Below are 24266 nucleotides of genomic sequence, written 5' to 3' on the forward strand. Positions count from 1 at the left end.
TTGAAATCCTCTTGAATGTTTACGAAAAACTTAGGTGCATCTTCAATGTTTACCAAAACACTTCAGATAGCTTCGATGACGAACAAATGGTTTTTGCTTGTGCAAAAATAAAAAATAAATAAAACACAGACTGTACGTTAGACTCAGCGAACCAACTCCAAATTAGATGTATTTGTTCAAATGATCTCTGAACTCTCACATCGTCTTAATATGAATTCCCGGTCAGGGCGAACTGCAATTTAAAACCTATGACTATGGCCCACATATTCTTTCTTCTTCTCTGACATTTTGTATTTCTCCTGACACACTCACATTGTGCCCACAACAGCTGACATCAATGACATGAAGATCAGCTACGTCTTGTTGGATGGAAGCAACGCCACAAGCGACATCTTCTACTTCACCGTTGAGGACAACGGTAAGAAGCATTTCAATCATTACCTCGAAGTGGCTGTTTTTTAATTTATTTTTTTAACCTAAAAAAACAAAAAAGTCCGTCTCACCCAAGTATTTGCATCATAAAGACTGAGGGCAGTTGGCTGTGACTGACACCCGATATAGAGCCGCCGTCTTACTTTCAGGCGGGTTTAAAGGACGTCGGTTTGGGGGTTGGGTCAAGGGGCCACTTGAGCCAAAAAGACGACAGCGACTCAGAAAAAGCGATGGACAATTGAAAGGCCCGATGGCTTAGGTAGAGTCCCCACCTGACTTTTTAAGCCACGCATCCGCTTTGGCAAAGTTGGCGCACCCCCTCTCTAGAACACGCATTCAAATTCATTTCGTTGATGAAAATTAAATCACAGGTGGTTGCAAAAATTATCTCCATACAAATGTACCTGATGTTTATTTTGGAATTTAAAAAAAAAATCCTTTTTGAAATTGCTTTTTCAATCATTCTAATAAGCAAGGTAAATGTTTGTATTACATTTAGACAAATCAATAAGAGAAGAAAAGAACCACCACTACCATAAATCTATTTCCCTCTAGAATACCATTACAATTTGCGTGTGTGACGTTACGAGTCACAGTACCTTGTCTATGTGTTGTAATTTGAGAGTTTGAAATGGCATTAATATCCATACATAAATGATATGGATTTTATATTTATTTATATACAGTATACATATATATATATATATATAGAGAGAGAGAGAGAGAGAGAGAGAGAGAGAGCGCACAGGCTGGGCATTGAAAAGTGACAGGTGGCCCTCGCTAATTTCGTCGCTACTCGCATAATATGCAAAATAGTTCAGAGCAGTGCTGTAGGGAAAGTTGAATTTGTCAGTGTTTAGCATTAGGGGCCATCTATTGTATCATGCACGCTTCAATAAGGGGTCTGCGGCGCTAACGCTAATTGCTAGAGGGTCGACCATTCGCTCTGGAGCTAAACGTCACTCACAGCTACCACTGAGACGAAACCCGAACTAGTAGGACAGATAAAGTTAAAATTACAGTTGACCTCCGCTATTTGAGGAATAGCAAAACCCAACGTAGAAATGACGGCCATGGCGTGGGGGATAATTATTCATTTATTTCAACTATTTTTAAAAAATAATAATAAATTAACAAATACTGTATATATTTCTTCAAAAACTGCCGCCTCCAGTCAAGGAATGAGAGAGGGAGTTGGATGAACATTCGAGGGCCACAAAACACACCAAAACAGCGAAGAAGCTGAATAATTGGACACCTGGATAATTGGACACCTTCTCACAAATAATCACACACGTCCGGCAGATAGGAGCGAAAAAGGCGGAGAGTGAAGAGGTTGAAGGTATTTGGGACGTGAACGGACACGCCATTGGTCAGCTTGTCTCACCAGCAAGCTCCAAAGTCTCAAACAAGGACTTTAAAGCTACATCACGCAAGACCTGAGAAAATTGAGCGAGTCAAGACATTGATAAAAACTTCGGAATCGAAGTTAGGTGCTATTTGATTTATTCTTGTCATTTACTTTGAGTGTTAATAAATAAAACAGGAAGTGGGGATAAAAAGTTGGAGAATTGTATTTTTACAATTTATTTTTAACCTGTGCACACCCCGTCCTGAATTTTCTTTTCTTAAGAAATAGATTTTTAATTAAAATGTAAAAAAGGAAAAACGCACTGAAGATGGAAAAAAAAAATTATGGATACTTTTATTGTTCTATTTGTTGCGCACCCCGATCCAAATTTCTCTTTTTTATTTCGATTTTTTAAAAAGTTGAGTGAAAAGCTTAAATAAATAAATAAAGGCATATACTTCAGACTATTTTAAAAAAACATATGATTTTTGTAATGTGAATCGATCAGAACCGCTTTAGCGTCACTCCACTCACACACACACACACAGAGCAAAAGACAATTTGGAGTGCTCAACCTACCGGCGGTTGTATTTTTAAAAATATATTTGAGGGATGGGATCAAAATATAACCTTGCAATAATCGGTTAACCCGTGAGGGGAAAACTTTTTTATTTATTTAAATTTTGAATGTCGCACATTAATCTTGGATGATCCTGTTCATTTTCTTCAATTAAATTGTCGCTTTTTTTGTTGTTGTTGTGGTTGATTACTTTTCCGTTAAAGATTTGATTTTGAGGGGGGGAAAACATGTAAGTGAAGAAATAATGTAATAATAAAGTTTTAAAAAACTGCTCAGATGTGCCTACAGGCCACATGCAAACTGATTGATACACATACTTCCTCTTAAATCATGTACCTGTAGATACCTTCTGATTATTAAGTGTGGCATTTTCATGAGAGCGGAGGTGTGTGCGGGTGCACTCCAAATGTACCACGAAAGCCGTAAATAGTTGCGAATGCTGACTGTGGCTCCGTCCATCCGACATGAGGCGAAGGAAGGCGCCACAGGCGAGAACATTTCCTTACTTTCTAACATGTTCAGACATTTCCTTGCCCTTTTCACATCAACCCTTCAAGCTCGGGAAGCGTGTCACGTCTTCAGGTCCCTGACCTCCATGCACAATTGGATCTGTGCTTGTTTATTATAGCAACAAAGCCGGCCACAGATTTATGACCCGGGCAGTAATCAGACGGGACCGACAGTTTGTTCGATTTTAATTCATTACATTTTAATTTTATTTTGATGTAAATTGATTATCACAGATCTTTTTTTTTTGATGTTTTAGTATTAATTTTTGCCCCTGACCTACATGCAAAATGGGATCTGTGATTGTTTACTTTAGTAACTAATGCAGCCATTGATTTAAGACGATAGATTTATGAACAAAAGGACACATTTTTTATTTTTATTTATTTAACTTTCTCGAATTTTTTATTTTTGCTCCCTATTTATAATGATCCTAAAAGTTAACCAAAATATTTTTTTAGGGGAAAATAGAATTTAATTTAATGTTGGTATTATTACTACTACTAGTCTCCAATAATATATATATATATATATATATATATATATATATATATATAATTTTTTTGGGGTGTGTGTTAAATACTATTCGATGCAGCTCTTTGGACATTGTATGTTATTCCCTTGTACAGTTGTTGCTAAAGTTATGGTGTAGCTCAGGACTAGTTCTGCACAAGGTTCAGGGGGGTTCAGAGGGATCCAGGGTGGATGGGTGTCATGTGATCACCAAAAACCAATATAGGAATGCACTTCCTGCGAGACTCGAGACTCCAGGGCCACAGACAGCACAAGGCCTGAAAGTTGAATGCTGTCCATGGGGATCCCCTTTCAAGGATCGACACCACATTATTGCGCCCCCCGCTCCCTCCCGCCATCCCATTTGCTTGCCCCTCTCCCCAAAAACCATTCTCTCCTAAGACCACCTCAGGTCCGTTCTTCTTCTTCTACTTCATCATCATTTCTTCACCTTTTCTTCCCTCTCACCACCCTCAACTTTCATCCTCCCTTTCTGCGGTCCTGATTTATTGAAGGTGCGGCGTCGTGATGAATGCCCTGTGGGTTATTCTTATCTGCTCTCATGTGACGCGTGGCCTGGCCAACGTGTCACTGAGACGCCGCCGCTTGAATCGCATAAGTCGCATTTCTTTGATAATCATCCTCTGTTACTGTGTGTGTGTGTATATTTATTTATTTTTAAATAGGAACTGTATATTAGAGTCAGTAATTTTTTTTCTTCCCAAAAGTCACTTGTTGCTAGGCAGAGTTTGTCATCATGAGTGTTTTATGAGTTCATAAAAAAGGGAACACGCTTACTAGGGGCTGAGAGCGTCGAGATAAGGACATTTTTCCCAAAGCGGCATGACATGGACTGTGACACCATTTTATCCACACTCATTTCTCATTTCCAAACATCTGAATCAGTAGACATTGAGGTTCCTATTCTTGTTCCAGTCCCACCTGCGTTCGTTCGCTTGTTGCTAATGAGAAATCAAATACAGGAGGATACTAAAGACACACAAGGAGAAAATCATCCCCAAAACAACAAAAGCTCAATCATGACTTCCACATAGGCCAATGAAAAAAAATGACATCAGGGAACTACACCGACTGTGGCCTCATGACATCAGCAAGAACAGGAAGAAGTACATTGCATCCACACTAGCATGGCTAATGGCAACCCCAGATCGCCTTTTTTTTTATTTACTTTTATTGTTCAATTAGTGGACCAGCCAGGATATCTTATGTTGTGTTAGCATCAGTTAGCTAAAGTTACCATTTGGAGTTGTGCTTATTTGGAGGTGCTTTGCTATAAAACCGACAAGTTAGCATTTAGTATTTTAGCAAACATGGCTACCAAGCTCACGAATTAGCACAAAACTGGTGGGAATTCTGTCAGCGCGCTGGTCAGATCAGACTCGGGGCGGGGGTGTCTTGCAAATTACAACAAAAGAAGTCACAGGAAAAAGGGGGGACTTCTTCCAGGGACTCTCCCAGAAAAAGAAAAAAAACACGGCCCACCCACATTGCACAGGGGGCTTTGGGTACAGCTGTCAGTCCACATTGTAGTTGTGCTCAAAGCGGACCAGAGTTTTGGTGACTTTACTAAGTGTCAGCCACCTGTTGCTAGGCAGAGTTGGTGGGGCTCAATCAAAATTGCCCCTTAGGGCAACGTTTAACTGCCAGACAAGAAATATGGCTTTTGAGGAAGTGGTCCCTCTTCCAAATACCCCCGGCTTCGGCCCTCCAATTGTTTCGTTCTGCTCAGTTCACATAGCAGAACGGCTGCGATCCCCTTCAATGCTGAGATAACGTGCTCTTAGTCCACCGTGTCCACTTGTCATAATGAAGGCCAAATCCAACCTATTTTTTCGGGGAAAGTTGTGGGCATGATTTTTGTAAACAAAAACAAACAAACAAACAAACAAAAAAAGCAAACATAAAAACGCTTTTCTTGTAAATGTACCGTAAGCCTTTTTTCTTGTAAATGTATGCATTATTATGATTGTATTTTTTTACAATACTCTTGCTATAACATTACAATCCTACTTTTGGTAATTCTATGAAATGTATTCCTCAAGTATGACCACTTTATTCTTATAAATTTTTGTTATTGGTTCTACTTTAATCTGGTAAAGCTATGATGTTATTTTTCTATAAACGAGTTCATTATCGAAAGTTCTCAAACCGTTAAAACAAAGATTGAATGACGAAAAATGTAATATAAAAAGATATATTTTGCATGTCCACGATAAAGTTTTTCATCTTCCTCATGGCAAGGAAGAAGAAATCTCTGTTTTGGTCCTCATTCAGTCTTTCGCTGGTTCAAGAGGTCTGTTGTCAGCGTGAGCAGCGATGCGCAACTAAAATGACCCCCCCACCTAACCTCGCTAAGCCAAAGACGCCACTGACCGTAACCTATTCCACATCAAAAGTAGCAGGTCACCCGGATAGTTATCTCACCATGTTTTTTTTTTTTTTTTTTTTAAATGCCAGAGGGCCGATAATCTTAAATATCTCACTGGCTCTCGGTCAGTGCTTGAAAGGGATTACCTCCGGGTCTTGACATAGTTTCAGGTGTTTTCTCTTAAAAAGCTAAGTCCTGTAGCTGTATCTTGGACTGGAAGTCAGAAATTGAGAAAAGAACAAAATATAAAATTGCGAGAATTTGTTTAAACTACTATGAGAAGAAAGTTTTAAATTCATGGTAAGTTGTAGAGGCAAAAAAAATGTAAACATGACACATCAAGCTGAATAAGTGATGGTAGAAGTATAAAAATTGAGTTTTGAGCTTTGCATAATTTTTTGCCAGAAATCGGTCAAACTATGACAAGATCCAAAGTTTTACAATAATTGAGTTGGAGGATTTTTCTTTTTTTTTTTTAAATATTAGTTTGACACAGATTAAGATGAATAAATTACGGATATTACAAAAATCAATCAAGTCAGAATTACAAGACCCAAGTCGAAATAGGGAAAAAAAAAATCAAACTGAAAAATTCTTCAAAAAGGTGGCAAGTGTGCTCGCTTCAAGCTTTTACTGCCACTCTTACTTAAGGTTTACAATCAAAATAAATTTGTAACAAATACAGTATTATTATATGTATTTAACCAAAGCCTTACTAAAGTGTCTTACTAAAGTCTGCTAGGTTCATGCTAGCATATAATGAGAAAGACATGTACAGGCTAATGAAACAAGCATTGCTTTCAGGACGGATTTATGTCTGTATGCATTAAACAGCCCCCAAGTGGCCAAGGCATGCACACCAGAAGGAGCAGCACAATGCTCATGACATGGTCTTGATGCCCAAATTGTATAGTTCTTTAAATGTTATACAATGATCTTATTATTGTATGTTTTTATAACATATAGTACTGTTGTGTACAATTGTCCGTATTAACATTGTAGTTTCAAAAAGAAATGTTGGTATTTTTTTTGGGGTGGGCTCGGAGCAGATTACCGGTACTGTAATCACATTTCCTTACCCAAGCTACAGACAAAGCCCGAGAATCTCAAGCGTGTACAGCACAGCAACATGAACGGTAGCCATTACACGAAACACGAGAGACTCTTCTTATCACTATATAAGGAAACGTATTAGTGATCACGTTACCGGCACAAATGTCCTTTTATACTTTGACGCCGAAGTAGCCTTGCATGGCGGCTAAGAGACGCTTTGCCATACTTGCCTTTCTACAGGCGGCAACAAACTGAAGCCTCAGTCGTTTCGCCTCAACTGGGCCTGGATCTCTCTGGAAAGGGAGTACTACCAGGTGGACGAGGACGCCAAGTTCCTGGAGGTGACGCTCAAACGTCGAGGATACCTGGGGGAGACGTCGTTTGTCAGTGAGTTTCACTAAGCCTAACCCATTGCCATCAAGAGTCAAGTCGAAATAGTTGGATGAAAAAAGGCTTCATTTTAGACACTGCAGGTAACATTTGGACAATAACAGGTAACGGTGAAATAAAGGAAGACAATCATGAGAATAACAATGAAATATTTCCAGAAAAAGTCTTTTTTTTTTTAGTTCCGTTGTCAAACAAGTTGAATAATCCAAAAAATGATTCATGATTCACTCGGAACACGCAAATGCCATCTCCGGTAGGCATCGCCACCAAGGACGGAACCGCCGAGAAGGACAAAGACTTCCGGGGGAAATCCCAGAAGCAGGTCCAATTCAATCCGGGTCAAACCACGGCTTCCTGGAAGGTGAAGATCTTCACCGACCAAGAGTTTGAAACATCAGAAACCTTCCAGATCCAGCTATCTGACCCGGTCATGGCTGTACTGGAGTTCCCAGATGTTGCCACTGTGGAAATTGTGGACCCGGGAGACGGTAATATCGCAGAAATACATTCAACCCGTTTATCGCAGAGGAAAGATCCAGACGCACTCACGAAATTCAATGAGATACAATATTCCATAAGTAGTTCTTCATTTACTCTTGCTGTCAAGAAATAGGAGGACTTCATATAGCATCACCGCAGAAACGAAAAGAAGACTTGTTCGGTTCTCCAAATATGGGGAAATCGTCCTTGCTTCCAGCTGCTTATTTGCGCCTCACAGTTGGAAGTTTACCGTTGAACTGGCACATACAACAACATAAAATCAAACATTGTATATTTAAACACCTACCTGTACATGTTCCTACAAATCCTATCATTTTGTCTAAAAAAGTCTGCTAGCTTAATGCTAACATATAATGCGAAAAGCCATAGAGAAGCTCACAGAAAATAGCATCGATATTACGGTAATTACAAACATTTACGTAACTGTTGCTTTAAAACAGGGCTCACCAACTTTTTTGAAAGTGAGAACTACTTTATGGAGACTGATGAATGTGAACTGCTACCAGTTTCATACACACCTTTGAAGTAGCGAATTGGCTAAAAAGTACCTTGACTTGACATATGTTTTTAATAATTAAAATGGAATGTGAAGACGCTGATCATTTCTCACAATAATTATTTAACATAGTATAGGATATAAATAAATACGCTACACTTTACTTCCATACAGCAGGGGAAACTTTTTATGTCTTTTGCGAGACGCACAATTGGTGATGGATTTTTCTCCCCCTTCCCACCCCCAAAAAAACAAAAAAAAACAAACAAATACAGAGTCAACCGTCTTCATTCCCCAAGCTGAATTCAAAATTGAGGAGGACGTCGGAGAGCTCCTGGTACCGGTCCGACGCTCCGGAGACGCCAGTCAGGAATTCATGGTCATCTGCTCCACTCAACAAGGTAATTCTCGTAAAATCGGACTTACAATTCCACCGTTTTTTTTTTTTTTGCATTTCTATAACTTCATTTTTTGAATATTATGACCAAATTATATATTTTTTCTAATTTGAAGACTTTTTTTCCCATAAAATGACAAAACATAATTCTATAACGTTTCTCACATTTAGATTAACTTCTGTTCATTTTCCGACAAGTAGAACCTTATTTTTTTTACAGACTATAGCTTCGGTGACTTTTTTCTCAAAGAACAAAAACAAAAACCGCCAACTGAGTTCTGTAAGGGGAGCACAATTTGGATTTCGAAAAAAAAAAACCCCTCAACAGACATAATAGACGATGTAGAGGTGGGATAGGAACTGTTGGCATACAATACAGCCCTCCTGCAGAGGACAGGCTTCAAAAGCCCTCAGGGCGCCACCATATCCCGTCTGCAGGTGTGCCATAATAGAGAAAGGGAAAAAGGTTGGGGGAGGAGCCAACTAAAAGACAGGGTTGTTTATCGCTTTTGTGTGATCATATGAGTGTGTATGCACGAGCCTGTGACCTCACACTATACTGTACGTTTGTAATATTTAATCATGAATCTCCTCCTCCAGGTACAGCCACGGGCACCATCCCCAGCTCGGTGCTGTCCTACTCGGACTACATCACGCGTGCCGACGACCACACAGGCGTGCTACGTTTCGACAAGGATGAGCGCGAGAAAGTCTGCCGCATCATCATCATCGACGACTCGCTGTACGAGGATGAGGAGAGCTTCAACGTCACCCTCAGCATGCCCATGGGGGGCCGGGTGGGCGCCTCCTTCTCCACCGCCAAGGTCACCATTCTGGCCGACAGCAACGACGGTGAGCGTTGAGATCGGAAACTTTTGAGTCTTCTGACACAGTACGATTTGCTTTTCCATTTCCACTGTAAAAGGATGCTTCTCTGTCGCCCAATCAACAGACTTAGTGTCTAGCTCCACCCCCGATTGCCAAGAATGCTTGTTTAGCTTGTTCTAAATGTATTCACATAAAGTTATCAATTTTGGAATTCAGTTATGGTTTTCCTTGAAATTGCATAATTTTAAAGGTCAAGCTTTTTTCTCACCGTATTACAACATGATTTAGGCATTTGATAATTTATTGGTCAGATTTATTTTTATTCAACATTTCTTTTCAAGCTTACCAAATTCAGATTTTTCTTCGTGAAGTGTTACACCTATAATATGTTTTCTCGTCCATCCATTATCCGAGCCGCTTATGTTAATCATAAGGTTTATTTTTAATTACAAGAAAAAGTGACATTTTTCTCAATATTCAGTCATAAAGTCATCCTTGGGTTTTTTTCCATCTTTTTTTCCACCCATGGAATTACAACTTGATGACTTTATTGTTGGGAAATTATGACTGAAATCGCATTAAATTCCTTTTCCTCAATTATGTCAGATGAGAAAAGTGAAATATGACGAATGACTTCACACGATGTGGCTCATGCGCCACCGCCTGCAATTCTATGACGCTCCCATTTTGCTATTTCCCGTCCACTGGCTACCCCAAAGCCCGGATTATTCCCATTCTATAACAGCTTGGTGTTGTTCCCCAGCTACCCCTTCCACGTGCGTACGTTCAGCATGTCAGAACAAGATAAGGATAGACAGGTGCTTATGTTGTTTTAGTAATTTACAAGCGTCCTGCTCGTGTGAACTCATCGACAGTGAGAGGAGCAGAGGGCAAAAGAAAGAGCATTGTACCTGACTGGCACTAACCAGAAAAAGAAGTAGTATAGTTTGACTTTGTTGTTATATTATGACCAAATTCCCAGAATATTAGATTGGTTTTATGTCATAATATTGTGGCTTAATCGTAAACGAATGTTTTTAAAAATTCAGGAAAAGCATTACAGAACAGCTGAACTTTATTTTATTTTGCTAAGGTTATAAGTCATGTTAACAGTGGAAAACGTTTTTATCTTGATCTATTTTGGTTTTTATTTCACCAAAGCCTCCGAAGGGTGTGTAGACTGTTTAGAGCCACTATAAACGATGATTTTATCATTTTACCTCGTTTCTGCTTTCAATTTTAAATCACCAAACTGAGGAACGGACGCACAAAACCTGTAAAAAAAATCCTCCTTTTGTATCCACATCTTCATCCATTCACCGTGGGGCTAATTTTTTGCGTTCACTCGCAGGCTTTCCCTCCCACGTAATTTCCTGGCGGGGGATGGGGGGGGGGGGCACAATGGAACTTCACGTATCAATTCCCAAGACAAGACTTGCGGCTATTGTGGTCGGGCTCCTTGGTGGGTCTTCGGGCATAACGGCCCACCATAAATAAATGAGATTGAGTGTTGTATTGGTTGACTTGGAGTTTGGCCAGTTTGCATTGTTTGTGCGCTTCTTCCTCCGATTGACTTTTGAGGCTTCGACGCTGCTAAATGGACACTCGGCCAGAAATGTGTTCAATTCACTGTGGGACCAGAAGTCTCGTTTGCCGTGCCGAGTCATGAATTTAAAGTAAGGCACACAAGGAGAAATGGATGTCGGATACTTGCAGTCATACCCTAACCATTTTTTATTTTGTTTTTTCAGAAAAATACGACTTTTAATAATTTATACTTCTAAATTTTAGTCTTTTAATGTTACTTTTTGTGGGAAAATTAAAACCTATCCTATATAAATGTAAAAGTTCCTCTCCCATAATATTTTGGATTTATTCTTGTAATTTTCACGCAAATTAGCAAAACTTTCTTTTAAAATCACAACTCCACAATTATATATTTTCTAAATTATAAAATTCCAATTTTATTCTCTTCTCAACTCTATGACTTAATTCTCATCCTATTATATAAGAAAGCTGCAACTTGAATTTCGTGCAAATTTTACGGCTGGTTTTGAAATTTTCAGACTTCTCCTGATCTTGGTCTTATTTTTATCACATTGCAACTTTGTCAGATAAACGTATACATTTTGACTGGTATACTCGTCAACCTTTTTTGTAAATTTACACTGAAAAAAAAAGGTGTGTTGAATTTACTCAATTTTATTTCGTCAAATGGTTGCACAAAATAAAATCATCTAGATCAGATAAAAAAAATTTAAAGAAAGATCCACATGATTTTATTTCGCTCAACCACTTGATGAAATAAAAAATTGACTAAATTCAACAAAAACTTTTTTTTCCCAGTTTATTTTGCTCGTAATAATTTATCCCGGGATTTTTTTTCTCATGAACTTGAGATGTAGCCTTTCTTATAATATTTTAATGACAGTACAACGTCAACTTTCTCATCGTAAACTCACCCAGTCTTTTAACTCTGCAAACATTGTTACAACTTTATCCCTCTACAGTCAAGGGTTATCGACAAATCACCTGAGATTATTCTTAGTGTGAAGAACATTTGCTTTATACACAAGTGAAGAGAGACAAATTGATGTTCCTGGAGTTGGAATTCCAAGGCAACCGACCCGTCCACATTGCTAATTAGCTTCTCCATCATCGGAAAGCAGGACGAATGGCGTTCGCTCATGTGTGAAGCACACTCGCAATCTTTCTCCAGTTGTATCGGAAAATCTGCAGGAGTATGTGAATTTCGACTTCCCGTGCGGAATGAAAGCCGCTTGTTTCGCTTTACCAACTTCTATTATTGTTCCTAAAACTGTGTGGCGGCTACAAGAGGGCTCTTAGGATTGACAACTTACTCCCAAATTCAGCTTTGAGAAGTGGGGGGTTTGCCAAGACGTCTTTTTAAGACCACCTTCCTTTTTCGGAACAAAAAGGAACTTGTTAACTGGCGCCTTTTTGCTATCTATTTTCTGCGGCACTTTATTCACACAAAATCGATGTTGCATAATACCCATTCAAATAGGCATATGAGGTTTAGATATTTTTGTTCCACTCTGGGTCACCATCTTCACATTCCATACTGTCGTATCTGTGACTTTGAATGTGTGGGGCTTTAAATGGTGGGAGGTCACCTAATTACTACTGACTTGAAAGTCAGCGATGAAATGTTTTGAGTCGGCTGTCGTTGACACTGGATAGCTGCTGCTCATCTTCATTTCTTACCCAATTATTACCTTTTATTTTTAATCGTGCACTCGACAAATATAGTTCTTCCATATAGTTAAATATAGAAACTCAAACTTGTGCTAACACTAATAAAAACGAAAATGAAGCATTTTTAAAAACAAATAAAACCCTGCTCTGAAAACTCATTAAAAACAAACGACTTAAACGAGAAAGGTCAAAATTAAATTACTAGCTATGATGAAAAATCCCAAACTATTTTTACCCTGCTTTAAACGACACCATTTCCTGTTTTTACAGAGCCGTCGCTGTACTTCGGTGAGCCCGAGTACATGGTGGACGAGAGTTCAGGCTATGTGGAGGTGAACGTGTGGAGGACGGGCACCGATCTCTCAAAGACGGCCACCGTGACTGTCCGGTCCAGGAAGAGCGAGCCCGTCTCGGCTGAAGGTTAACCTTTCACACGACACTTGAGGATGTTGCGTTCCCACCTTGAATCTCACATCGTTATACTTTACGCAGCCGGATTGGACTACGTGGGCATCAGCCGCAACCTGGACTTTGCCCCTGGAGTGACCATGCAGACGTTCAGAGTGACCATCCTGGACGACCTGGGCCAGCCTGAGCTGGAAGGACCGGAGACCTTCGATCTGGTGTTAAGGATGCCTATGAATGCCGTGCTGGGGGAGCCCAGCAAGACCACCATCACCATCAACGATACCATCACGGACGGTAAGTCGATCGACGGTGAACCGCCGACCGTATTCGAATACTTAAAACCTCCCTTCAAAGTTGCAGAGGTTTAATGAGACGTAAATCAATTGCAACTCCCGTACACAGCGATGGAACGTAGCTCGACGTTCAACTCTACGCTGAGTCCTTCATATGTTTTTTCCAAATAGTCCTTCTAAGTCGCCGCAAGTCATGTGACTTCAGTATCCCACCTCGGGTGGTATCATGGTATGAATCTTTCTTGACAACCTAGCTGTCATTGACTCATTACAGTGCCAAAGGTACAGTTCAAGGAAGGCAGCTACAAGGTGGACGAGGCTGACGGGGAGGTCACAGCAATAGTGTACCGCAGTGGAGACATCGGCATCGAGTCCACGGTGCGCTGCTACACCCGACAGGGCACTGCTCAGGTGATGATGGACTACAGCGAGAGGCCCAACACAGACGACTCCATCGTCACCTTCCTACCAGGTGGGACCACTCTTACACCCCGTCGGTGTGTATCTATTCTGTACTGCTATGTATGTATCTGGTGCATTAAGACACCTGTTAAAAATACTTGATGGGTTTACTATGGGGGTGGGGGGGAAGGATCACAAAACTCTCTGTATGAAAGTAGATCATACGGGAATGTCTCATTTCGTGTAGTATCGAAAGGTATTACTCAATCAAATAAATCCTTGAATTATGATTGCGAAAAAAAAATGTGGTGAAAAGGTAACATGGTGAAGGAAATCTTTTCAAATCTAGAGTTCCAAGCACCTGAATTTAATCCAGGATAAAGAAACTTTTTTAAGTCTCTGTACCACCCACTTCGATCGGAATTAGAATATTGGAACATTTCAGTCATGTCCGGACAGATGCATGCATTTTTGTTACCGTCGTTTCAGAGGACTGTAGCTATAATGTTTCCATACCTCCTCATAGGAGAGTCGGAGAAGCCGTGCGTGGTCAGGTTGGAGGACGACTCGGTTCACGAGGAGGATGAGGAGTTCCGCCTGGTCCTCGGAACGCCCAAAAGCAAGTCGCCGTACGGGGCCTCGGTTGGCGAGCAGAATGAGGCCTTGATCAAAATCACAGATAACAAAGACAGTACGTTACAAAAACAGTTATGAATCAAACCCCTCAACAGGTAGGATCACTAGGTTCTCTTTCTATTTCCTGTTTTAGAGCCAATCATTCGCTTCTCTGAGATCAAGTACAGCGTCCGAGAGCCGCAAGTGAAAGGCGATGTCGGCCTCGTCAGGATCCCCATCCGGCGTGCTGGCGACACCTCCAAGGTGTCGGTGGTGAGGGTGCATACCAAGGATGGCTCGGCAACCTCCGGGGAGGATTACAACCCCCTGTCGGAAGGTGAGACCACCCAGCGTGCTGCCTTTGGATGTCATGCCACAATGCAGGCTCACCCCTACTTACTGTGTGGGCAGGATATATTCCAAAAGCCTATTTTGTCATTTTAAGTTTCCATTCGCACTTGTCGTATCTTGCGGTCTTGCAGTTTTGTAAATAAGTGGCATGGTGTGCTTGCTTCAAAATGTTTGTCACTCGCAGTTGATGTTAACTGAACGAGGGTTGAACTAAATGCCGCAGTACTCGCCGGCTTTGTGGTTAGCAAGCACTAACTGCAAGCAAAATGCCCGGGCTGACCAAATATTGGCCTGTGCCATTCTTAAGGCAAAGAGTGGAAGCCTGCCCGAGCTGGCATCTGTTCGACTTAACAAAATGTGTCCGCTTCACACTCGGAGCAGTCACACAGAGAAATACATAACGAACATTTCAGTCATATTTACAATACTTTAAAAATATTTCAAGAAGAGATCTTCACAAGAATAAGCATGATGATGCCAACTCAGCATGACGTTAAGCTAGCAACCAAACTAGTACATGATGCTTGACTGGATGTTATTTTTTTAACTTTAGTGAATCCCAAAAGTGCTGCATGGATAATTCCTGAACCTGGTGGTGACTTGGGCTGTTAGAATGTTGCGCCACACCTTGGTCCTGTCGATTCCATAAAAGAAACAAACACGCTCTGCCTCTTCTTTGTGGAACTGTTCAATCTGCCAAACTACCAAGATTTTTACAAGCACTTATTTCGTTAAAATACCCACACACACAAAAAAAAAAACCCAACCCACATGAGCTGAATTTTCACACTTTGTTTCTGCTGCCATCTAGTGATCGAAAGCCTGAAGCTCATTCGTAACTCAAAATTTTTGCTTGCCAGACAAACCGCCACATTTGAAAGAGCGACATAGCATAACTCTGTTTGCATGTTCTAAATGTTATTACATTGAATGCCTGTCGAGGTGTTGAAGCCTGACATGATTTTCCGTAGACGTGGAGTTCAAAGAGGGCGACAAGGAGCATTTCGTGGAGATCGAGATTCTCTACGACGGCCAGCGGGAGATGAGGGAAGCATTCACAGTGCACATGAAGCCCGATGACAACATGGTGGCCGAGATACAGGTGACGACGCATGGCTACAAATGTGCGAAAATAGCCCGGCAACAGCTGGCATTGCTGTCAGTGCGCCTGAACCACTATACCTTATAAAAAGCTTTGGAATGAGACGGGAGGTGGGGAAGGGGGTTAACATTAGATGGAGCTAAAAAGGGAATGTAAGCCAACGCGTAGAAATAGCCCAACTAAATTGTGACCCAAGTTCCATTCAAGGCTGCATAGTCCATGAAGAAAAAAAAACAAAAAACATCTGGACCGACATCACAGGACAGACAATTCTATTCTATTCTACCAAAAAAATTGGCTGTCAAAAAAAAAAAAAAAAATTCCAAAACTGTAAAAAACTAATTTTAAAAAATTGCAACATAATGTGTTCTTTTTGTATCGTCATAGCAACCGATTGATATCAGATTGTTTGCATGACATACTGTAGTGATTTTATTATACTGTACATCATCATATTGTTTTGTACCATATCGCAATATATTGTATTAATCGGTATTACATTGTTAAATATCTCATCACAGTACACTGTGAAGAGATATTAATAATGTATTTTTTGTGCAATTTATTGCCTTGTATCGTCTCGTTTTTCGAATCAGATTTTTTTCCAAAATCTAAAAATTAAAATACTGTATACAGCAACTCGCAGTGTGATGTGCATTTTTTCCCATTAAAAGCAACAGTGATTTCTTTTCTTCTAATGGAAAACCTACAAATATATGCAAATATAACTAGATTACTTGAACAAAACTATGGGTCGCTGGACAAAATAATGAAGACAAACCCACCGAATAATTCAAAATCTGTCTGTCAACTGTGAATATTTGCGATGACTACTTTTTTGATAACCTTGCCATCTCCCACTAGATGAACAAAGCCATTGTGTACATTGAGGAGATGGACAGCGTGGCGGATGTCACGTTCCCGGCCGTACCCCACGTGGTTTCCCTGCTCATGTACGACGACACGTCCAAAACCAAAGACAACCCCAACCCGATCAATGGCTATCCAGTGGTGTGTGTGACGGTAAGCGCGCCGCCCCCTTCTTTCCAGTATCGGGACGCCAAGATTGCTACATTGCTAGCATGACTTGTTCATGATCGATTAATGGCAAAAACGAAATGTAACCGGTTTGCTGTTGTATTTTTTGGAATACAACATCAATTAAAACATAAAAGCATGATGACCCGACTGGAATGTTGACTCTGCTGTCAATGTTTACCTGCCTTGCAGGCCTGCAACCCCAAATACAATGACTTTGACAAAACGGGTTCCATCTGCTCGGCGGAGAGCATCAATGACACCCTCACCCAGTACCGTTGGCTGGTCAGTGCCCCCACCGGATCCGATGGCGTCACCAGCCCCATGAGGGAGGTGGACACCAACACCTTCTTTACCAACACCAAATCCATCACTTTGGATTCCATCTACTTCCAAGCGGGCTCCAGAATCCAGTGCGCCGCCAGGGCCTTCAATGCCAATGGGGACGCTGGTCTGGAGCTTTCCAGTCCCATCGTTGTGATCAGCAAGGAGGAAGGTAAGCGCCGTAGATGCCGTGAAGAACTTAGCCCCGATTGGAGGGCGCCAACTTGATCAACCCTAACCTCCTTGCAGGCATGTGTCAACCACGAATCCAAGGCACCGTGGGAGCCGAACCTTTCTCTGCAAAGATTCGCTACACGGGCCCGGATGACCCGGACTTTCCCAACCTCATCAAGCTCACCATCAACATGCCCCATATGGATGGTGAGTTAACTCACGCGGTACCCAAAATAGATATAATAGTCTTCCCCAACAGAAACGAGAATAATATCGATCAAAGAATTTGTGAAAACATTTTTGGCAACAGACTAAAAATCACTAGCTTCTGGCGTTCAAACATTTAAAACAAACAAAAAAAACATGCGACATACAGCATTTCCGTTGTTTTTCTGATGACAACCGCTATGTAAGCTAATAAGACCAAAAATACCCTTTTTGTTTTGTTATTAAAACAGGTATTAGCCTGTATGTAACTGACATTGGCATTTTTTTTTTCACACCAAAGCACGAATGCGTTTCGTCTATACTTTTGGTAGTTGAATCAGTACTTCTAATTTTGTCACACAAGTATTTGAACTTCCAACAGGCATGTTGCCGGTGATCTCCACGAGACCAATGTCCAACTTTGAGCTCACGCTAAGTCCCGACGGCACCCGTGTGGGCAACCACCGGTGCTCCAATTTACTGGATTTCAACGAAATTCAGACGGGCCACGGCTTCATCACCGACGCCACTAAAAACCCAGAGATCATCGGCGAAACGTCGCCCTACCAGTACAGCAATGCCATGCGCTCATCCAACTCTCTACGCTTCTACCGGAACCTCAACTTGGAGGCCTGCCTCTGGGAGTTCACCAGCTACTACGACATGTCAGAGTTGTTGAATGACTGCGGTGGCTCCATCGGCACCGACGGACAGGTATGAGAAAAATATATAGGGAACCAAATTGACATGCAACTAAACGATTTCAGTGCGACACCAACCATATAGTCTTTTCACAGGTAAAGGTATTTTTCAAAAAATAATTCCCCATTGATTCCCAATCAGTCATTCAACTGATCGTTACCATTCAAAATTCTAAATCTTCAGCTCATACAATTCAGCTTGGGAAAGATTTCAACATGCCAGAAATTTCACAAAAAATTCAACTAAAATTCACCCACAAAAATTCCACCGTCAATGCCTACGGCACGGCACGTTCAATAAGACAGATCCACATCACTCCCATTTTGGGAAATTCAAAATCAGCTCATTCAATTCACCTTGAGCGCGCAACCCTCCACATTGCAAAAATTCCCGTATGCCAAAACCTTTACATTTTCACGATCATAGTCTACATTTTTCACCAAATTATTTAGGTAGGCTTGACATGCTGACCGATTACTAGTCCTTTGTGTCATGATTGACACATTAGTCAATGACCAAAGGGAATCTTGGTAGGGGCTGTGCAAGAAGTCAAGTAATAGTAAGAATACATACCGACTATTCTAAATCCCCAAAAAGACACACGGTTACAATTGATTTTGAGCTGGACTTTGACGCCAAGATTCTGTTTTGCCAGGTGCTCAACTTGGTCCAGTCCTACGTCACCCTGCGCGTGCCCCTCTTTGTGTCCTACGTCTTCCACTCCCCCGTGGCCGTGGGCGGCTGGCAGCACTTCGACCTCCAGTCGGAGCTCAAGCTCACCTTCGTGTACGACACGGCCATCCTGTGGCAGGAGGGCATCGGGAGCCCGCCCGAGTCGGAGCTGCAAGGTAACATCTGACGCCACACGCCCTAAAGGCATTCACGGTACGGCGTTGGAATTGCTGACAATGTTACTTCAAACCTCTGCAGGAGCCATGTACCCCACCAGCATGCGCATAAATGAGGAGGGCCGCCTGGTGGTGAACTTTAAAACAGAGGCTCGCTTCAGGGGCCAGTTTGTTTTGACTCATCCAGGTAAAGACATCAAGAGTGGTCGCTCCATATATGCCGTCTCCGATTGGATTACGCTATATCCTCTCTTGGGTTATTTCTGGAGTTCCACACTCATGGGGGTGGCGAGTAGAGACGGGGTTTCCTGCGTCAAAGTACCAGGTGTCATCCGAGCAAATGTCAGCCAGCGTTTACGGTCCGAGAGGCCAAGACAATATAAAAGGTCAGGTTATAAATATGAGCGCTTTAATGCTATACATGTCTGCTTTTTAGGGACCAGCGTGTCTTCCATGGTGATTTGCGCCGACCACCCCGGCTTGACGTTTACCCTGTCCCTGGTCAGGACCGAGCCCACACACAACCAGCCCATGCAACAGTGGAGTTTCGTATCTGACTTTGCCGTAAGTCACAAACACATGATCGTACGGTTTCCGCAAAACGTTCGGGAAATTGGCATTTGGAGTGAAATTTCAGGATGACCCTAAAATGTATTCTGAACTTCACAGGTGGATTTAATTAGAAACCTTTGAATGCGGACGTTCAACCACTCAACGTTTCTCGAACAGGAAGTTGGTCTGGTACGATTGATCAATTGTTTGACGTAGCGTCTAAAATACATCATCAAGACGACTCTTAAATATCAATTCTTACCGAATCGAGAAGATTATTGGTCCATTCGTCAAAACTTGTTGTGAATTCTGGTGCTCGGATCTTTGTTTGAAAACTGCGAGTGACGACATGCGCATTCACAAGTTTGGAAAAGGTAAAAGCTTTTAGCGCATTTTAGGTTCATCTTGAGATGTCAGCCGAAAGCCGAATAGAAAGCCCTAACTTTTGGAAAATGATGTATGTACATATTAAAAAGCGAACGGAATGATTTTGCCTATCCTTTAGGTGCGGGATTACTCTGGGACATACACAGTGAAACTGGTCCCCTGTATTGCCTCGCCCAACGGAGAGTTCAGCATCCCTCCCGTGTGCCATCCGAGGGAGCCTCTGACTTTTGACATAGACATTCGCTTCCAGCAGGTAAACTGCTCTTCAATCAAATTCTTCCCGAGGCTCGAAATAAGACTGTCCCGATGGTGGTTGTTCCCGTCAGGTGAGCGACCCGGTAGCGGCAGAGTTTAGCCTCAACACACAGATGTTCCTACTTTCCAAGAAGGAGCTCTGGTTATCGGATGGCTCGATGGGCTTTGGGGAGGGCACCGACGCCGCCTTTTCAGAAGGTACCGCAACTCGCACCTGATGGATTTTCACTAGCATTGGGGCTGATGCGACCAACAAATAAACATTTCTGGTCTTTGTAGGCTCGTCGATCTATGGCCGCGTGATGGTGGACCCGGTGCAGAACCTGGGTGACTCTTTCTCTTGCAGCATTGAGAAAGTGTTCCTGTGCACCGGAGCCGACGGTTACGTTCCCAAATATAACCCCACCAATAAGGAGTACGGCTGCCTGGCCGATTCCCCCTCTCTGCTCTACAGATTTAAGATCCTGGTAAGAATCTGGATTCCTTAATTTTTACAGGGACATGGAGGGGCAAATTTACGTTACAGAGACCCAGAGAAAGACACACCATAGTTTACAATAGCTCTAACATACAGTTTTATGAAACACTGAATCAATGAGTGAATTCGTAAACTAGTCCTCAAACAATCTAGAGAATAAGGCCCACACATAACACAGCATACCTGACGAAAATAACAGAAAACAATGTCCGCCCATCAATTAGAGTGATACAGCATGCCTCTGCACAAGTTATATGGCTCAGCAATGTATTACAATAGTGAAACTTGTAAATGAAAACAAAAGTTTTTTAGAGCTCGAGAAATGCTTACCTCAGCTCGGACATCAAGAGAAAAAGAGGCAGTGCCACGTTAATTATTGAAGTAGGGGAACACATAAACTATTTTGTTCCACTCTTTGATAATGGCGGATATAGTAAACGAACACGTCAGGTATTCATAATTTTATAGATTTTTGTAATTATAATACAATACAGTAAGTTTTTTACTGGCCTTGTTACACATATACAAAGACGCTTACCTGACTACGTTGGCGTTGCAGCCATATTGGATGTGGCAGAGTTTAGCAAATTGCGGATAGGCATCCTCTTTGGAGATGTATCATCAAGTAAAAACACACTGGATTGATAATTAATTGTTGTTTGATTGTATGATGTAATCCTTGCTCAGTTTTAGGATATTATTTGCCGAATTCATATTTTAAGATTCAAACCACATACAATATGGCGGATTGGGTTGAGATATCACTTCGACCCAAGGGATGAAATGCTCATCTCCGCCGAACTTGCACATTTTTGTAAAAAAGAATGTATGTCAGCGTTTGTGAATTGTAGTTTTCAGTGAACCTTGGCAAACTCCACACAGCAAAATATTTTTATGCTGCTCATAGAATAATTTTCTTTTTGTCGCTTTTCAGGACAAGGCCCAGCCAGAAACTCAGGCGACGGCGTTTGGTGACATTGATTTCAAGGCCACATTGGCTCACGACACAGCTGGAGCTCTGCCTTTAGTCAAACAACCGGGTTCCGACGGCTTCACCCTCTCCTCAACGCCACTATTCCAGGTTCGGATTGTTCACATTCATTTCAACAACAACAACAACAAAAAGTCCAGATTTCACATGGGGAAAGTAAATTTGTGAAACTGAAAAATTACTAAAATGACAGCCACTTACTGAGAAGTAGCAGAAGTCTATTTTGCTTTGTTTAAGTCTGGACGAATATATTTCACAGTATTTCCGCCCCAGTGACCAACGGAAATGCCATAATTTTGGAAAACCAAAATTGATTGTAAAACCAAAATTATGGCATTCCCATTCATTTCAAGAAATGGAACCTTTATTTGAAGGCACCGGTGTACGAGCCTGTTTAGAAAAACTTGCTGTAGACAATTGACAGTGCGTCCAGTTCAAGCGTGTTTCTGATATGCAGGTGGCCGCAGGCCGGGAGTGGTATATTCACACCATCTACACCGTGCGCTCCAGAGAGAACGCCAACCGCGGAAAGCGGAGCGTTGACTTGCTCCACCACAGCCTGTCTGCCGCCCCGGACGCTGCTCTCCGACGTCAGCGCCGTGCCACCCCCGTTGTCTCCAGCCCGGCCATCGCCCGGGACATCGGCACTGAAAACAACCGTGGCACCAACATCCAGCACATCGCCCTGGACCGAGCCGACCGTGTGGTGGTCAGCCAGCGCCAGCCCTGGTCCCTGGGATTGGAGCGCGAGCCTGCGCTCGAGCGCCCCTTAGTGGGGAGCTCCGGTGGGGAGGCCCCGGACAGCTCCATCCTACCCATGATCGTGGGCCTGGTGGGTTTGATCATCCTGGCCTGTCTGATCGCCACCGTCGTGGTGCTGCTGTTGTGGCGCAAAAAGAAGGAAAAGAACCAGTTCCCACCCTATGCCAGCTCATCATCCGCCGCCTACAACCGAGGCTCCACCAGGATGTGGGGTGGCTCGGATAGTTCAGAGGTCTAGAGGCGGGAAGCCGCATTCACTGGCCCCGCTTCCTCCCCACCTATTGACTGTAGTAGTCTCCTCCACCACTGCGCCTTCATTTCCCAACTTATGCAGCACTGAAAACAGTACCAGATCCAATTGATTTGCAGTTTTTCTTTTGTTTATAATCATTTACTCTTGCAGTGGTCTCAAAATTCTTTTCATTTGTACATATAATCAAATAAATACTATTCACGGTGGTTAGAGAGAGTACCCTGACGAGAATAACTAAGAACTGTGAGTAATTGACGCCGCCCATCCACCCCACCTCCTCCACTGGCCACTACCAACAAATGGCACACACATCCGATATTACAAACAGACACGCCATCTATTCTACAGAGGGCAACTTCACAAGGGTGGGGTGTCACTATAAATGTTTGAACCGTAAACATATCACAAACAAGCATCCCAAAACTCAATCATTTGAAACTCATTTTGTAGCATGACCGTTGATTAATGGGTTACAAATATAAATTCAGTAAATATACACATGCGGTGAAGATTTTCAAATCACCCAGTCAAAGCATATTGTAGATTCTTCCCAACATACAAAGAGCTCCAAGTCAGTCAAAGACGTATCCCTTCTACGTACTTTATTACCCAGGGCTGTGATGTCATCTTGTTCACTGTATATGATGTTGAGCATTTCTTTGGGTTAACATTTCCTGAGGTTGTTTCTTGACGTGCATGGGGGCCCAATTATGGGGCGTAAGGTTCTTGGATATACCGTGCGGGTCGTGGAGTAATGGGTGTCTGCAGTTGCCCCTTTTTAGCCTATTGACTTGTAAAAGCTCCCCTCTCTCCTTTTTATGTCATTTTGTTTGCAAATGCATGAAAGGCAAAAAAACAAAAAAAATGCTAACTTTATGGAATCAGCTCAGGCAGCCTCTATTTTAATGACTTGACAGAATTTCCAAATTTACTGTGTTTTTTAGAATTTATTATAATTAAGGCATTTGACTGTGTCACATTGACTTGGAATGAATGTTAGTGGAAGATGACCTCATTGAATGCTAATGTGATAAATGATTGTTTTATGTCACTACACGTACACATACTCAGTATCAAGGTTTGTAGATATCATTCTTCTTTCTCTATGCAAAATGGAGTTCATATTTTTGAATAAAATTGTTGAGATCATGGCGGAAAACAGATGCTAAACCATCTCAATGTGCCATATTGAAATTGCTTTGTTTCTTCTTATGATGGAAACATAATTATATTTTTGTGGGCATTTTGGGTTGTACTCGAATAAATTGTGATTCTTTGGCTCTCTCTCGTGGTATAGAAAAAGAATCACTGAATTAAATGTTCGGCATGCATGTCAGTGGCAGGGTTTCCTAACCTTTTCAGCTGGGGGTAAAAATCTTGACCCAAACATTGAAATGCACGTTACCATATACAGTACAAAGAGTATACATGAAATAAGTGACATGATTTTTAGACTACAAAGGTTTGG

General features: G+C 41.8%; 1 protein-coding gene and 1 long non-coding RNA gene across 2 annotated transcripts in view; one reads left to right on the forward strand and one right to left on the reverse strand.

Moving 5' to 3' along the window:
• Window positions 1-24014, forward strand: part of frem3 (Fras1 related extracellular matrix 3) — a 29416-nt gene extending 5402 nt beyond the window's left edge. Inside the window, exons 2-24 of the mRNA XM_086119936.1 lie at window positions 329-418; window positions 7066-7212; window positions 7473-7703; window positions 8488-8613; window positions 9210-9461; window positions 12927-13076; window positions 13149-13358; window positions 13632-13829; window positions 14286-14450; window positions 14529-14711; window positions 15697-15827; window positions 16692-16850; window positions 17058-17361; window positions 17439-17570; window positions 17953-18284; window positions 18928-19120; window positions 19203-19307; window positions 19557-19684; window positions 20178-20312; window positions 20386-20512; window positions 20594-20781; window positions 21727-21873; window positions 22241-24014. Coding sequence (XP_085976062.1) covers window positions 329-418; window positions 7066-7212; window positions 7473-7703; window positions 8488-8613; window positions 9210-9461; window positions 12927-13076; window positions 13149-13358; window positions 13632-13829; window positions 14286-14450; window positions 14529-14711; window positions 15697-15827; window positions 16692-16850; window positions 17058-17361; window positions 17439-17570; window positions 17953-18284; window positions 18928-19120; window positions 19203-19307; window positions 19557-19684; window positions 20178-20312; window positions 20386-20512; window positions 20594-20781; window positions 21727-21873; window positions 22241-22783 — 4376 coding nt within the window. The 3' untranslated portion in view covers window positions 22784-24014. The remainder of the gene's footprint in view (window positions 1-328; window positions 419-7065; window positions 7213-7472; window positions 7704-8487; window positions 8614-9209; window positions 9462-12926; window positions 13077-13148; window positions 13359-13631; window positions 13830-14285; window positions 14451-14528; window positions 14712-15696; window positions 15828-16691; window positions 16851-17057; window positions 17362-17438; window positions 17571-17952; window positions 18285-18927; window positions 19121-19202; window positions 19308-19556; window positions 19685-20177; window positions 20313-20385; window positions 20513-20593; window positions 20782-21726; window positions 21874-22240) is intronic.
• LOC147199890 (uncharacterized) lies at window positions 6470-21148 on the reverse strand. Its single transcript, XR_015101820.1, has 3 exons — window positions 21123-21148; window positions 14276-14421; window positions 6470-7190 (listed from the first exon to the last, which is right to left on the reverse strand). It is a non-coding gene; the product is annotated as an uncharacterized LOC147199890 (long non-coding RNA).
• Window positions 24015-24266: the final 252 nt, after the last annotated feature.

The sequence above is a fragment of the Hippocampus guttulatus genome, chromosome 9 (genome assembly GCF_054856545.1).
Source record: "Hippocampus guttulatus isolate MCC_2025c chromosome 9, RoL_Hgut_1.0, whole genome shotgun sequence".
Taxonomy (NCBI): Eukaryota; Metazoa; Chordata; class Actinopteri; order Syngnathiformes; family Syngnathidae; genus Hippocampus; species Hippocampus guttulatus.